General features: G+C 45.5%; 1 protein-coding gene across 1 annotated transcript in view; it reads left to right on the forward strand.

Moving 5' to 3' along the window:
• Positions 1-15,583, forward strand: part of Tpm4 (tropomyosin 4) — a 17,747-nt gene extending 2,164 nt beyond the window's left edge. The window contains exons 2-8 of the mRNA XM_021169413.2: positions 1,499-1,632; positions 6,379-6,496; positions 7,684-7,754; positions 9,384-9,459; positions 9,985-10,047; positions 10,126-10,195; positions 14,190-15,583. Of these exons, the coding sequence (XP_021025072.1) occupies positions 1,499-1,632; positions 6,379-6,496; positions 7,684-7,754; positions 9,384-9,459; positions 9,985-10,047; positions 10,126-10,195; positions 14,190-14,272 (615 nt within the window). The 3' untranslated portion in view covers positions 14,273-15,583. The remainder of the gene's footprint in view (positions 1-1,498; positions 1,633-6,378; positions 6,497-7,683; positions 7,755-9,383; positions 9,460-9,984; positions 10,048-10,125; positions 10,196-14,189) is intronic.
• The last annotated feature ends 823 nt before the right edge of the window (positions 15,584-16,406 follow it).

Below are 16,406 nucleotides of genomic sequence, written 5' to 3' on the forward strand. Positions count from 1 at the left end.
AAAAAAAAAAAAAAAAAAAAAGAAAGAAAGAAAAGAAAAGAAAAAAACAACAACTAAAAGCTCCACCGACTGCAGATGGGCACAAGGTTCTTTTTAGCAAATGGCAAAAGTTAACAAATTAGATAGTGGTCCTGCTTACATAACTTTTGCTAAATATACTAAAAACTGAAGTGGGCAGGAACCAATCCTGCCCCCAATTGTTGCATATGATAGGTACTGAAGTTCAAGATATAAAAAAGAGGCACCATGGGCCCCAGAGATGGTTCATCTGGGTAGAGGTGTTTGCCACTTAAGGCTGATGATCTGAGTTCAGTCCCCAGGACCCACATTGTGGGAGGAGAGACCTGAGACACACAGGCACATATTGATGTTGGGGGAGGGTGGTCACAGATCACAAACTGGGGAGGCGGGGGGGAGGCAAGGGGGATCCTCTGTATATTGACAGGCAACCTGGCCTGTTCTTTATACTTTCCCTGCTGTGTAAACTGAGGTAGAGAGGGCCCAGACTCACACTGAGTTTTATAGCTGTCCCCATGCAGTGGTTATCCCTGAAAGGAAGCTGGTAGCATGCTTCCTCTGCATCTCCTCATGAGCCTCATGAACCCACACACTGTTTTAAAATGTGTGTGCTGAGAATCTAAACTCAGGTCCTTATGCTGGGCAGCAAGTGATTTTACCCACTAAGCCAGCTCCCCCTTTTTCTGGTATTTTAACAGAGATCTTGCTATATAATAGTTCAGGCTAGCCTAAAACTCTTTGTCCTTTGGCTTCAGTCTCCTGGAGCTGCTAATTGAGTCTCACGTGACTAACTTTCCATGCTCCTCCTTGAGGGAGGCCATCCCTAGATGACAGAGGGAAGTCACCCCTTGGTGACAGAGCCCTAAGTCACTATACAATACCACTGCACTGGTGGGACCTCCTTGTTCCCACCTGTAAGGTGGGAGACTTGAAGACAAAACAATATCAGGGCTGACAAGTTTGCTCAGTTGTTGAGGTGTGTGTTCTCCAGAGGGCTGGGCACTGTGCCTTGCCAGGGAGTCTGAGGCAAGAGGATGCCTGAGTCCAGGAGTTGGAGACCAGTCTGGCTAATGCACAAGGCCCTGTGTCACAGATCCATCATTTTTAAAGTCAAATTTAAACTCAAATGAGTATGAATTCCCTTGAGCCTGGGTCCCTGGGTGGGTTGTGGCTGGATAGCAGGGTCACTGAGGGGATGGGGCGTGGGGAGACACTGCTTGCCAGCTTGACTCTTCTTTTTTTTTTTTTTTTTTGTTTGTTTTTCGAGACAGGGTTTCTCTGTGTAGCTCTGGCTGTCCTGGCACTCACTTTGTAGACCAGGCTGGCCTCGNCACTCACTTTGTAGACCAGGCTGGCCTCGAACTCAGAAATCTGCCTGCCTCTGCCTCCCGAGTGCTGGGATTAAAGGCGTGCGCCACCACGCCCGGCAGCTTGACTCTTCTTAATCACCCAGATATAAGGTGTATATCTGACTTTCCAGGCTGAAGGAGATGCAGCCGCTCTCAACCGCCGCATCCAACTGCTGGAGGAGGAACTGGACCGGGCTCAGGAGCAGCTGACCACAGCCCTGCAGAATCTGGAAGAGGCAGAGAAGGCTGCTGATGAGAGTGAGAGGTAGGATGCTTCTGACCTGTGGAAGACAGGGGTGGAGCCAGGTGTGGTGGTGCATACCTGTAAGTTCAGTGCTGAGGCCAGCCTGGGCTACATGAAGCCTTTCCTGACTTTAAAAAGATGTGTGTGAGCGCTGATGGCTCAATATTTAAGTGCTTAAATCCTACCACTTGAAAAGCCAGTGTGGTTTCACAAGAGGACTTGGGGTTTGCTGACTGTCAGCCTACCTCCAGGTTCAGTGAGAGATCCTGTCTCAAGGGAATGAGACAGAAAGTGACAGAGCTGGACACCTGACATCCTTCTCTGGTCTCCATATGCACATACACAAATGCACATAGACATGTATGGATGGAAAAAATTTTGTGATGGTACTAATGACCTTGGAGCTGAAGGGATTTGAAGATCTGGTTTTGTTGTTGTTAATTTTTTTTAAAAAAAAGATTGATTATTTATTGTATGTAAGTACACTGTAGCTGTCTTCAGACACCCCAGAAGAGTGCGCCAGATCTCATTATGGATGGCTACGAGCCACCATGTGGTTGCTGGGAACTGAACTCAGGACCTCTGGAAAAGCAGTCAGTGCTCTTAACCACTGAGCCATCTCTCCTGCCCCGACCTGTTTGTTTTTAATCCAATTCCCTTTTCTGTTTTATTTTGTTTGAGGCAGAGTCTACCTATGTCGTGCTGGGATGACAGATGCTTCACCATGTGCCCTGCTTGGTTTTCTTTATGGTAGCTTAAGAGGACACTTTCCAGGAAACAGAGAAAAGCAAAAATGTGCAGGAATGGGGCTAGGGCCTCAGAGTGTGTTATTACTTTCTGTGGAAGCCCCAGTTGCCTCTCTTGCCCATTCTAGAAACAATTGAGTTTCTAGATGATGTGAAGAAAAGAGAAGTAAAGATAGACTGGGCAGCGTGGCAGTGTAGACATTTATCCAAGGACTAGGGAGACAGAAACAGGGTGATCTCTGCCATGTGCCTCGATGGTAGTTCCCATTGCTGTGGCAAGCTTTAAGCTTTTGGATGATGCCAGCTATATTTTAGAGACAGTACATAACCAACCATCACTGTGTTTACAGCTGACCCTGCTACTCTGGTGATATCTGGGCAGCATTTGGGCTTCCACAGGGAGCTCTATCCAACTGTCCCCAGGAAGGAATGGTTCTAGCATGTCTTGGCTTGGAGAGCTGAGGGACCATATATTTTATAGTTTTCCTTTCTAAGCTTGCTATGCTTGTTCAAACTTTCCTTCATAAGACTTAACCAGAGAACAAAGTCTATGATGGGCATTTCTGAGACTTCCTTTGTCAATGCAATTAATCTGAGTCTCTTCAACTTAGCCTCTGGCAGACATTTCAGACAAGGGCAAAAAGTAGCAACATTCTTCACCAAACTATCACAAAAACAGTCTCTAGGCCACATATTGCAATTCTCCGCTGAAACCCCGTGGGCCAGGACCATGTAATTCAAGTCACTCTAAGCAGCAGAGTCTTCCATATTCCTACTAGGACATCCTATTAAGCCCCAGGTAAAGCATTCCACCACTTTCCAGATCCAAAGTCCCCCAAATCCACATTCTTCCAAACAAAAGCATACCCAGGCCTATCACAGCAATACCCCAGTCCCTGGTACCAGTTTCTGTCTCAGTTAGGGTTTTACTGCTGTGAACAGACACTATAACCAAGGCAACTCTTATAAGGACAAGATTTAATTGTGACTGGTTTACTGGTTCAGAGGTTCAGTCCATTATCATCATGGCAGGAACATGGCAGCATCCAGGCAGGCATGGTGCAGGAGGAGCTGAGAGTTCTACATCTTCATCTGAAGACTGGTAGTGGAAGACTCGATTCTAGACAGCTAGGAGTAGGGTCTTAAAGTCCATGCTCACAGTGACACACCTACTCCAACAAGGCCACACCTCCAAATAGTGCTTCTCCCTGGGCCAAGCATATACAAATCATCACAACTGGTTTCACACTGTGCTGCTGTGACTATAAACCAGGCACTAGACAGCAACTAGAGGCTGGGATGTGGCTCAACAGCAAGTACCTGCATAGTACGTGTGTGTGTGTGTGTGTGTGTGTGTGTGTGTGTGTGTGTGTGTGGGCGAGAGAGAGAGAGAGAGAGAGAGAGAGAGAGAGAGAGAGAGATCATATAGCAAATATAGGACCCTGACTCTATACTGTACACTAGAAGCAATTTAGCTGGGCTGTGGAGGTAGTCCAGAAGGTAAAGGCGCTTGCTACCAAGTCTCCTGACCTGAGTTCAAACCCTGAGTTCCACATGTTAGAAAGAGAGAACCAACTCCTGCAAGTTGTCTTCTGACCTCACATCTGTGCCATGGCATGTGTACACTTAAACACACACAGTACTCATGTTGGGTAGCTCACAGCAGCCTATAACTTCAGCTCCAGAGAATAAGAATATTTCTGACCCCTCTGTGGGCACCTACATACACACACACACACACACTTAGAAATAATAAAAATCCTAAAAAATAAAACAATGACCAGTGAAATTGCTCAGTGTGTAAAGGCCCCTATTGCTAAGTGTGACAACCTGAGTTCAGTTAGTGCCTGGGACCCATACTGGAGAAGGAGAGAAACAGCCCCTGCAGGTATGTCCCACCCTCCACACAGTGTGCTGGGGCGCATGCACTCATGCACAAATAAATAAATGTAAAATAATAATAAAGCAGGTGTTTTATCCTCTTCCACACTTTTAATAACATGTGTCATCAAGCCTTGTGCCTAGCTTCTATCTTTGTCTTGGGGATACTGTGCGGGTGATCACTTGACCCACAGCCATTTCTCTGGTGCCCATTACCTTGTTTGTTCCAATCCATATAACTCTGCAAAAGCAGGCTTTGCTCTGAGGCAGCTGAGTTGTTCTGACTGCCTGAGGACATCCTTCTTTCTGACCTGAGTAAACTTACATATCCGTATCTTTCTCTGAAATGCTTGGGACTGAAAGTATTTAGGAGTTTGGGTGTTTCTAGATTTGGGGATATTTGCGTATCAATAATGAGCTATCTTAAAGGTGGTTTCAGAGCCTAAACAGGTAATTCATATGCATCCCATATCCCTTGAACATGGGGCCTGAGGGACAGTCCATGTGTTTCTAGTGTGCCCTCCTTTGAACAGTGGCCTGCGACATAAGGAATTCTCCATCTGTACTGGGACTGTGCTCGCATGTTCAGGTTGTGGGTCTCACTTCAGACTCACACAGCACTGGGTAACATAAAGGTTTGTTTTGAAAGCCAGGCATAGTAGTGCATGCCTTTCACCCCAGTAATAAAACCAAGAGATAAAAGCCTACATCATTTTGGAGCACTTTGTGCTGCTCAGGCTATACCTGACTTTCCAGTAGCTTTTGTATTCCAGTTTGTCCATTTTGTTTCCATTCAGTCCTGGCCCTGGAAGCTTCCAGGAATTCCCTTTCCACCCAGCATAAACATCCCGCCCATCCTGCCCCTGTGTTCTTTCACTCCTGTGTGGTTTTTTTGGCTGGCTGATTGGTTTGGAGTGATATTTTTTTCTTTGCTTTTATATTTTAATACAAAGTCTCATTTTATAACCCTTGAGAGCTGGGACTAAAGGTGTGTTCACACACAGAGCAGCTCTGACTTTATTGTCTTCTTTCTTGTTGTTACTATTGAGACAAGATTCTGTTATATAGCCCTGGCTTGCCTGCTCTCAAAGGCCTGTCTCAGTCTCCCCAGTGCTGAGACAGAGCATTCGCCTGCCATACTCCTCCAGTTCTCTCCAGACCTCAACTAAGCTCTCAAAAACCCTCTGCTCCGCCTCAGCTCCTACACCTGCTCCTCAGCATTCCTGTAGGTGTGGATGCACATTCCACAGTGACTGCTGGTCCTCAGGCTTGTCTTACTGTGAGGAATACAAAACAGGGGTGCACTCTCAGGGGCTAGCCCAACTCTGCCACTTAGCAGCTCTATAACCTTAGCTTTTCTCTGCCTCAGTTTATTTGTAAACTGGGGATAGTAGACCCACAATATGGTATGCTTGTGAAAGCTGGGTTATTTGCTAGTGTGTGGAGGTCCACCAGTCATCATGATGATGCACGCCTGTCATTCTAGTGCTCCTGAATGCTGAAGGAGGTATAGTAGCCTGGGCTAAGTAGCAAAATCTGTCTCCTAAGACCTAAAAAAGGGGTTGTGAGGGTGGGTAGGATTAAAGCTCAGTTGATAAGAATGCTTGCCTGGCATCCACAAAGTGGGGTTCAATTCTCAATACCACATAAGCCCATCACCATAGCACTGAGGGGGAAGAGGCAGGAGGATCAGGAATTCAAAGCTATCCTTGACTGCATAGTGAGTTTGAGACCAGCCTGGGCTGTATGAGGCTGGGGAGATTGCTCTTCGGGTTAAGTTCTTCAGTCTAAGAACCTGAGTTAGTACTCCCCCCTCATATAAAAGCTATGTATGGCAGGGGGCCTGCAATCCCAGTACTGCAGAGGTCAGAGGGTCCTGGGGCTCCATGACCAGCCAGTCTGTGGGGAACAACAAGTTCTAGGTTCAGTAAGAGACCTGTCTCAAAGATACCATAGACTGGAGAGGAAGGTTCCAAAGTTAACACTTGTTTTCTTGAAGAAGATGTGCGTTCAGTTCTCGCATCCAGATGGCTCAATGAAATGAATATAGAAGTTGACAATAGGTCTTTATCCTTGCCTGGGTGCTGGGTGGATGCATTTGAGGACCTTGCTGTGATACCCCACCCTATCCAACTTGCAGAGGCATGAAGGTAATAGAGAACCGAGCCATGAAAGATGAGGAAAAGATGGAGATCCTGGAGATGCAGCTCAAAGAAGCCAAGCACATCACTGACGAGGCCGACCGCAAGTACGAGGAGGTGAGTTAGGCCTATGGGATGGCTGCAGGAAGTGGGAGGAAATGGTGCTGCCGATAGGAACCCATCGGAAGCCCACATTTAAGACGATTACCTCTGTGGGTTTCCAGACACAGCCACTTGACTGGGAAACTGTCTTCAAACAAAAGTATGGTGGCCACTTGTCTGAGCTGCTGGAGACCAACTGATCAGTTGTCCCACTTGTCCACTCTGCTTGTCCCTTAAGCTGGATATGGACCAGTTGGAATAAACTGAGGGTCATGACTCTGACTCTGCTGCCCTTTTCTCTTTCTTTTCTTTTACTCTTTCTTTCTTTCTTTCTTTCTTTCTTTTCTTTCTTTCTTTCTAAATTCTTCATGGATATAGAATTTCCCACTAACTCAGGCTGACCTGGAATTCCTGTGGCCCAGGCTAGCCATGAACTCTTGACTGTCCACTGCCTCAGCTTTCCAAATGCTAGGATGATAAGTATGAATCACTATGGCTGGCTGTCTTGTTTTTGGTTTTCCAATATATATTTGTTTTGTTTTTATTTTTTCTGAGAAAGGTTTTCCTGTATTCCAGGCTGTTCTCCTCCCTATATAGAAAACAATACAAGGATGGCCTTCAACTCCTGACTCTTGCCTCCCTCTCCAAAGTGCTAGGATTACAGACATGAACAAGCTGGCTGAATTTTGTTTTTAAAGAAAGGGTCTAAGGTATCTCAGGCTGGCTTCCAACTCTTTTTTTATATGCCTGGGGTAATCTTTTTTTGTTGTTTGTTTGGTTTGGTTTTTCGAGACAGGGTTTCTCTGTATAGTCCTGGCTGGCCTGGAACTCACTCTGGAGACCCAGCTGGCCTCGAACTCAGAAATTCCCCTGCCTCTGCCTCCCAAGTGCTGGGATTAAAGGTGTTCGCCACCACGCCCGGCAACCTGGGGTAATCTTTAATTCCCAATTCTCCTGCCTCTCAAATGCTGGAATTATAGGTCACCATGACTAGTTTTGATTTGGTTTTGAAACTGGGCCTCCTAAACATAAGGAAGACAGATGACATCACTACAGCGGGCTCTTGTACTTCTTCCCTTCCTGGCTAAGTGACTCAGCTCTACCGTTTCCTCCCCTGGCTATGGGACCTAAGATGTTCCATCTCTTGCAGGATCCAGAGTATCCATGGAGATGGGTCTCAGTTGGGTCTTCTGTCTTTGTAGGTTGCTCGTAAGTTGGTCATCCTGGAGGGTGAGCTGAAGAGAGCAGAGGAGCGGGCGGAGGTATCTGAACTGTAAGTGGCAGAACGGGCCTGAACTGCTCATCTGGCTCCAGGCAGAGGAGGGATAATGGGCTGTGCTGGCTGGGAACTGCTTGTGGCTGGGGCTGGCCTCTACTCAAGAGCTTGGGCATTCAGAGTCCCAGGCTCATCTCACCTTTTGCTTCATTGGCTGACAGCTGCTGATGGTTCTTCCTGACAAGGGAAGCTTTGTTGCATCCTTTTCCCACCAAGATGCTGGGCAATTGAGTTGAGAGTCGAGGACAGCATAGAGGCCCCAAGTTTCCTTCTTCCTGGGCTTTACTTTCTTCCTTCCTTCCTTCTCTGTCTTTCTCTCTCTCTCTCTCTCTACTTCCTTCCCTTCCCTTTCCTTCCTTCCTTTCTTTGTTGTTTGGTTTTATTTCTTTGTTTTGCTCATTAAGTGGTTTGTTTTGTTTTGAGACAGGGTCTCTTGTAGCCTGGAATGCCTAATCCTCCTGTCTCTGATTCCTAGAATAATAAGCATGCACTACCACACTGAGTTTAATTTTTGTTTTTCACAATTTTATTTATTTATAAACACACATTATACTTTAATTACAACATACCCTCTTTTTTCCTCCTCTCACCGTCCCCCTTTTTCTCAGTATATACCAACTTTGATTTCTTCTTGCTATCCACTGCAGTTATTTGGTGTATATATTATTAGCAAGAGCATGAAGAGGGGTTATTTACCCGAGTAAGGCAACTTGCTGAGTAGTTACACCACTGAGAAATGTATCTCCTCCTCCCCCAGAGGCCATTAACTGCTGATAGCTACCTGGGGAGGGTGGACCTCATGAGCCCATCTCTCTTCTATGATGGAATGTTGACAGGCCCCACCCCCTGCAAGTCTTGTGTAGGCAGTCACTGCTGCTGTGAGTCAGTCCATGGTGCAATAGCCCTGCCCCATGCAGAAAATGGCATTTCACAGCTCTGCTGCCCATTCGCAAGCTGCCCATGTTCTTCCACCCCCTCCCATTTTCTCACTGTTCCTTGTTGGCTGTTTTGAAATTTTTGGGAGTTTTGCTGTATGGCCAGACTGCCCTGAAACTTGGGATCTTCCTTCCTACCCCTACTTTGCACATTGAGCCAGGCCATTTGGTTTTCACAGAACCCTGTTTATAGGGGGGCAGATACCCCACAAGTGTTTCAGGGCATGGCTTCTGATGTTGCTATTGGTACCTTCCCATGGAAACAGCTCAACTAGAATGTCACAGTCCCAACAAACAAAACCTTTCCCTCTTGGCCTTGGACCAAGGATTCAGCTCCACAGAGAGTCCTGTAGGGCTGGGAGCACCCTGGTTTCCCAGATGTATTCTAGGCTTGCTTCCTGGAGTGTCCTGTGAACTCTGAAGGCCATCTCCCATCTCCCACCCTTGTCTTATTTGCACACCTTCCTAAGAAAACTAAGCCAGTCACAGATTTCACAAGTCCCTATTGCCTCATCCCTGGCAGATTCCCAGGTTGCTTTACAAACCCTCCAGATGCCCTCCTGTCCTGCCTCTGCCTGTGCTCAGCAGGAGAGGGTATGATAAGTTTCCAGCAGTGGTGGAGTTGGGGGATGGACAGTGGACTTGCTGGAAGGGAATTGCCTACATTACAGCAAATCTTGTTTTGGTGCAGGAAGTGTGGTGACCTGGAAGAGGAGCTCAAGAATGTAACTAACAATCTGAAATCACTGGAGGCTGCTTCTGAAAAGGTGGGATGGAGGGAAACTTGCTACGTTTTGTTCTGTTCTCAATCCAGGTAACCTGGCATGTGCTAGGGTATTGTTGTGCAGGCCTTTGCTAATGGGAGCCATATTGAGGATGAGTCTCTCACCTGAAGCTCATCTATTTGGCTAGTCTAGTTAGCCAGCTTGTTCCAGGAATCTCATCTCTACAGAGGGAGCCACACCCATCCAACCTTTATGTGGATGCTGGGGTCCTTGCCAGGCAAATGCTTCACTCGCTGAATCATCTCCCCAGCTCCTTCTTCCTTCCCTTAAGTATTTATTTCATATGTGTAAGTGCTTTGCCAGCATGTATGCCTGCACTGTAGGGCAGGGTGTCAAATCCCCTGGCACTGAACTTACAAAATGGTTGTGAGCCTCCATGTGGGTACTGGGTCCTGAACCCCAGCCCTCTGTAAAAGCAACAAGAGCCCTTAACCTCTGAGGCATCTCTCCAGCCTCTTTCCCTCTTTTAAGGACCACCTTTGGGGTTTGTTGGTTTTTCTCCCATAGTATTCTGAAAAGGAGGATAAATATGAAGAAGAAATCAAGCTTCTGTCTGACAAGCTGAAGGAGGTGAGTGACCACACCCAGCTTTGCCCTACATCTTGAGGGGCTAATCTGAAGCAGGGTAGTGACTCTTTTCTTCCCTAGGCTGAGACCCGAGCTGAGTTTGCAGAAAGGACAGTTTCTAAACTGGAGAAGACAATCGATGACCTGGAAGGTAGGAATCTCCACTTCCCTAAGTGACATATCAAAGTTGAGTGAGTAGGTCTGTGGAGGGACAGAGCTGGGCTTTTTTTCCAGAGTGAAGTCTTCAAAATTCACAGAGATGCTTTGCATATTTTAAATGCCTCCAGTTCTTGCTGTCCTTTCTCCCAGAGGCAAGGTTTATCTTAGTGTGAGCAAAGAGGAAAAAGGAGGCTGCAGGGCCTCAGTTCCCCAGGGAACACAACTCAGCATTTCTTGAAGTGACTATGTTATTCTCCATGATAGATAGAGCACGGAAATTCCAGACACTTGGGGTTGGGATCCTCCAGGAAGGGAGACTCATTCTTCACGAAATCTTTATCCATATAAGGGAAAATGCTCCTATAGCAGGGTGATTAAGCCATCAGAAGTTATCTTTGGCCCAAGGGTGATTGTAGTGGGGGTTATCTTGAGATAGGGTCTTAGAGTGTAAAACAGGCTAGTCTTGCCTCTGCCTTCCAAGTTCTGGGATTAAAGGTGTGTGCTACCACGCCTTCAAGGGCTCATCTAGGCTACTCCTGTTCAGAAGCCCAGACCTGTTTGTTTGACGCGGGGCTCAACTTTGTCTTTGTTCACACTGTTTGTCTATATTCTATCTCAACCCTCCATCCTATTTCTTCAACCCCCTTCCTGGGGACACCACCCTCTAGACAAGAGTGCCCAAAAGCTCAGGTAAATAGCTATCAGCAAGGATGTGAACCATCCCTCAGTGACAAGACCTCTCTCTGAGGGCTGTGGGTGACACCTTGGCTCCTAGCCATCTCCAGGTGAACTGGCTCTGGTGCCTAGGAGCTCCAGGGAACCCACCTTATGGTGTAAACTTTAGCCTTTTCCCCATGTGTCTACCTCTGACTGAAATGACAACAGGCCATCTTCATCTTCTGTTCTTGCCACCTCATCTTTGAGCTGGAGTCGGGTGCCTTTGGCCATGACCAGGATGAAAGTGGGCAGTTGGCTGTCTCTCACAGATTAAACCCTCTTTACCAAAAGAAAAATGAGGTCCACATGGCCCTTTTCTGAAAATAAGGAAACAAAAGCCTACCTGGCATGATTCCTCAAACATAGCACTAGCTAACCAGGATGGCAGCGCAGTCATCGTTTCTTAATGGAGAGTGTCTGAATTTGAGTCAGCAAATAAAAGGAGGCCCTCTTGATTGGGGTCTAGGCTATGAATTCCAGTGGTTGCTTGCATTCTTATGTGACATTTACCCTAACCCATTTTGTTAGCTGGGCAGTGGTTGTACATGCCTTTAATCCCAACACTTGGGAGGCAGGGGCAGGTGGATCTGAGTTCAAGAACAGCCTGATCTACAGAGGACATTGCTATGGAAAAGTGCTGGGAATGAGGGGGTGGGCATTTTGTAAACCCTGCCCTATACACCTTGTTTTGCATATGCCCTGGGACAGATCACTGGCCTTGATGGGGGGGGGGGTGCTTTTGTTGTTTGCTCAGTATTTCCCTCAGAAATTTCCAGACACGAATAGCCTCCACCCTTTGAAATAACCACCATCCCTTCCTGCCTCTCTAATCATTCTACTAGAGCCCTTCAAGTGTTCAACCCTCTCCTATTGTGTCTGAGCTGTGTTGAGTCTCAAGGACAGGGAATACTTTGGGGTGAGGCTCTTTCATTTTAATTAACAAAACATGCTAGAGAGGCCAGGATTGGTGGTAGAAGACCTGGGTTGCATCTTACCTCCACTACTGGAACTGTACAACACTGAGTGTGCCACTTAGGCTTTCTGTAAAACAAAAGTACAGTCTGGGTTACCAGGAGCATTGCCTAAGAACATGGAGCAGCTGGCTCACAAAAGCATCGTTAACAAGTCTTCACACAGCCAGGTCACAGTAGTTTGTTACATGAAGGCTTCTGTGGCTATAGAGAGACAGCTGTCTTCTGCAGTCTAAAGTGTTTTGTTTGTTTTGTTTTCCTGAAAATTTCCAGGTTGATCTTATCATAGTTTATGAAGCTTTTTGCTTTCTCCCAGAATTTTAATGACTCCTGGCCTTGTCTTTTATCAGCTGTCACTCACACAAACCAGTCTTCCCTCATGCTTGGCCATGCAGAGCTCTCAATGGCTTTTTAAAATTACTGTATTTTACTTATTTGGTGGTGCAGAGCACACATGTGCCACAGTGCACAGATGTGGGGGTTAGGACAACTCGAAGGGATCAAATTTCTCCTTCTACCACATGGGTCCTGGGGATGGAACTCAGGTCTTCAGGCTTGGCAGCAGGAACCTTGACCTGATGGGCCATCTTACAAACTGACCTATTTCCTTTTTTAAAATTTTACTTAATCAGCAGAATTACTGAATAGTTTTCCTGTAGTCTTAGGTTGCAGTCTCTGTTATTTACCTGGAGTTATTTACTCCATTGCCAGGGGCATCCTGTATACCTGGAATTACAATAGCCACCCACAAGTACTCCAAAGGAAAAATGGGTTACATAGTTTTACATTGTCCTAACAGATGTACTAAGTCATCTGTATCTAGTAGCAAAGTCTTTTATGTGTACAGCATCTGAATTGTGAAGCATGTCTCAGTTCTCATGAGGCATCTATCAATCTCACACACACTGGTGGTATTCTCCCTACCTCACAGATAGGCAGACTTAAGACCTAGAAAGCTTGAATGGCTCACTCTAATGATACACTTTAGGGCTTCAGTCCAAGTGCTCTGGCTCACAGATTGCTGGATTTATCTGGAAAAGGAAAACAGGACAATAAACCAAGTTTCACCAAGGCAGAAAAGTTGTTTTTAAGTACACTGTAAGTACACTGTAGCTGTCTTCAGATGCACCAGAAGAGGCCATCAGATCTCATTACAGATGGTTGTGAGCCACCATATGGGTGCTGGGATTTAAACTCAGGACCTCTGGAAGATCAGTAAGTGCTCTTAACCATTGAGCCATGTCTCCAGTCCAGAAAAGTTTTTGTAAAGTACATTTTATGCACCATTTGAAATGTTAAATTTTTAAAAAGATTTATTATTATATCTAAGTACACTGTAGCTGTCTTCAGACACACTAGAAGAGGGCATCAGATCTTATTAAAGATGGTTGTGAGCCACCATGTGGCTGTTGGATTTGAACTCATGACCTTTGGAAGAGCAGTCAATGCTCCTACCCGCTGAGCCATCTCTCCAGCCCAAGATGTTAAATTTTTTAAAACAGTCTTTTTTTTTTTTTTTTTTAAAGATTTATTTATTTATTATATGTAAGTACACTGTAGCTGTCTTCAGACACTCCAGAAGAGGGAATCAGATCTCGTTACGGATGGTTGTGAGCCACCATGTGGTTGCTGGGATTTGAACTCTGGACCTTCGGAAGAGTAGTCGGGTGCTCTTACCCACTGAGCCATCTCACCAGCCCAAGATGTTAAATTTTTATTTGTAGTTTATGTTTGTTGAGGAGGTGCACATGTGCCATGGCTCATGTGTGGAGGTCAGAAAATAGGTTGTAGGAGTCTGTTCTCTTCCCACTATGTGAGTCCCAGGGATAAAAATGATTATCAAGCCAGGTAGCAAGTGCCTTTTCTTTGTTTGTTTGTTTGTTTGTTTTTTGAGACAGGGTTTCTCTGTAGCCCTGGCTGTCCTGGAACTCACTCTGTAGACCAGGCTTGTCTCGAACTCAGAAATCCGCCTGCCTCTGCCTCTGAGACATGATCTGGTGAGATCACAGGTCTGGCTAACCTAGAACTTGCTGGGTAGTCCAGGAACTTACTGGGTAGTCCAGGAACTTACTGGGTAGACCAGGCTGGTCACCTCTGTCCTCAGTGCTAGGATTAAAATAATGCACCAGCACTCCCAGCCTAATATCCTATCTTGTTTGCTCTTTGATCCCTATTACTCTATGGTATTCTGTGTGATTCTTAGCTGTGGCTTTCATTGTCACAGCTTGAAGTGCCCCTTTTCCCTTCCCTTAACAATGATGCTTATTAATTAATTTTTCCTTTCTTAATCTTTACCAGAAAAACTTGCCCAGGCCAAAGAAGAGAATGTGGGCTTACATCAGACACTGGACCAGACACTAAACGAACTTAACTGTATATAAACTACACCAGAAGAGTCCTGTTTTAACACCAACTCCACTCCAGAGAGTGTGCCCTGTCTTCCTCTTTTGTAAGAAGTTCCGCTTATTACCAGGTCTCCACCTTGCAGGAAATGCCAAGCAGATAATGAATTCATGACCAAATATTTTGTGTTAGACAAGCTTTGAGCACCAGTTAAGTTTAATTCTTTCCTTTTCCATTCAAATGGCACCAGCTTCTCTGATTATTCTTATTCTTAAATTGCATTTATTCCTAAAATAGGCAGGGAATTTCACACTGAGTATAGTTGCTTAAGGCTGAGGGCATTTGGTTCTTGGGAATTAGTCAGCCCCACACTTTGAAGCACAGGCTCAAGTATCCAATTGTAGCTGGTTGCTGTTGGGGAAGTTTTGTGAGGCTAGGGGTTGTCACAAGAAAATATGTAGAAATTTTCCACCCAGAGCAAAAATTAACAGTCTCCTCCTATGGGAGGTTATAAAGCACAAGCAGATGAGTCTGCTCCACTCTCTCCCGTGCAGAACAGATTGTCGTAAGCATTCCAAGCGAGAATGCTGGGGTGATCATTGTTGCCCATGTGCCTTCTGACTGAGCTTTAATGCTGTTCCATGTTACATCTTTCCTCACTCCAGAATTGTTCTCTGAGGACCAAGCGTCTTATTCCAGGACTTTTCTGCTGTGGTCTAATGATATGCCCAGCAGGGAATATGGCAGAGTCCAACCCTTTTCAGCCAGGGCTACACAGTGAAACTCTGTCTCAAATAATAAAAAGGCTAAGTAGCCTTCAATACATTGAGCATCGTTCTAATACCAAGTGTTGGGCAACAAAAGGTCTCTCCAGCAGCAAAGTAGTGATAGAAAAAGAAATTGGCTTAACTTCATCTCCATTGATCAGGGAACAACAAATGGAAGCTTGACTTTGCCAAGACTTGAATTCCTTCGGGAATGACACTAATAAAAGACCAAGACCTCCTGATTGAACTGGATGTGGAGTGCTCTGTAGGCTGCACATTTTTTGGCTTTGTAGTTTTCCTTTCTCAGTTAACATCTCACACTGAAACATTCCACATTCCCCAGCAGTACGGGGCCAACTCAAGTTTACAGTCCTGACTGAAAGTCACCCTGCTTCTTTCTAGCTTATCTGAACCCCTGCCCCTCACTCCTATTTATTAAGCATCACACTACCAGGGAGATGAACTTTGAGCAAACTGTGCAATTGATAAAATCTACTCTGTTCTTTAGGTTCTTGCTATTGTATCATACATAATAGTATCACTTTTTCTACATTTTGGTCAAATAAATTTTTGCATAAATAATGTGTATGGATTTATTCTTTTAGTTGACAGTTTTGTAGGTATATATAATGCATTCTAGTTATTCCACATACACATTCTTATCTCTTTCCCATTCCTATGCATCCTACCTCCATCAACACCAGTCTCTCAGTGTAGAACATTCACTAGAGCCTGGCAGGATTCCACTGGCAGGTCACACACTGAAAGCAGTGACTACTCCACCTTTTCTGAATCTATCATCAAACTAGTTCTGAAGGATGGCCCCCAAGTCCCTCCTCCATCAACACCTAGCTATTGATTAAACAACTTTAGTTCAACAGATGTTAGCAGAGTGTTAAGGTGACTGTGCCAATAGCTCAACAAGTAGCTTCTTTTTGCCTTACACTGTGACTCCATGATACAAAGACAGTTATCTCCATACTTCAGGTTGGGAGCACATGGCCTCTGTTACTCAGAATGTCTGGCCCTTTGTGATCACTAATCCTTCCTAAACTAGACTGAGCCAAATGGGAAGGATTTTAATAGATGGTGCAGTGGTTCTCAGTGGGCGGTGACCCCTTTGGGGTTAAACCCCTTTTCACAGGGGTTGCCTATCAGATATTTACATTACAATTCATAACAGCAAAACTAGCTATGCAGTAGCAATGAAAATTTTATGGTTGGGGGGTCACAAAATGGGGAACTGTATTAAAGGGTCACAGCATTAGGAAGGTTGAGAACTACTGAGATGGTAGGAGAAAGGTTTATGCTGTCCTAGTTAGGAGAAACCTAAGGCCTGTTGGGATCAGGCTTTTCCTGCATTGCACACACAAGCCAAGCAGAAAATAGAAGAGTGAAAGTGAGG

This window comes from Mus caroli, chromosome 8 (genome assembly GCF_900094665.2).
Source record: "Mus caroli chromosome 8, CAROLI_EIJ_v1.1, whole genome shotgun sequence".
Classification (NCBI taxonomy): Eukaryota; Metazoa; Chordata; class Mammalia; order Rodentia; family Muridae; genus Mus; species Mus caroli.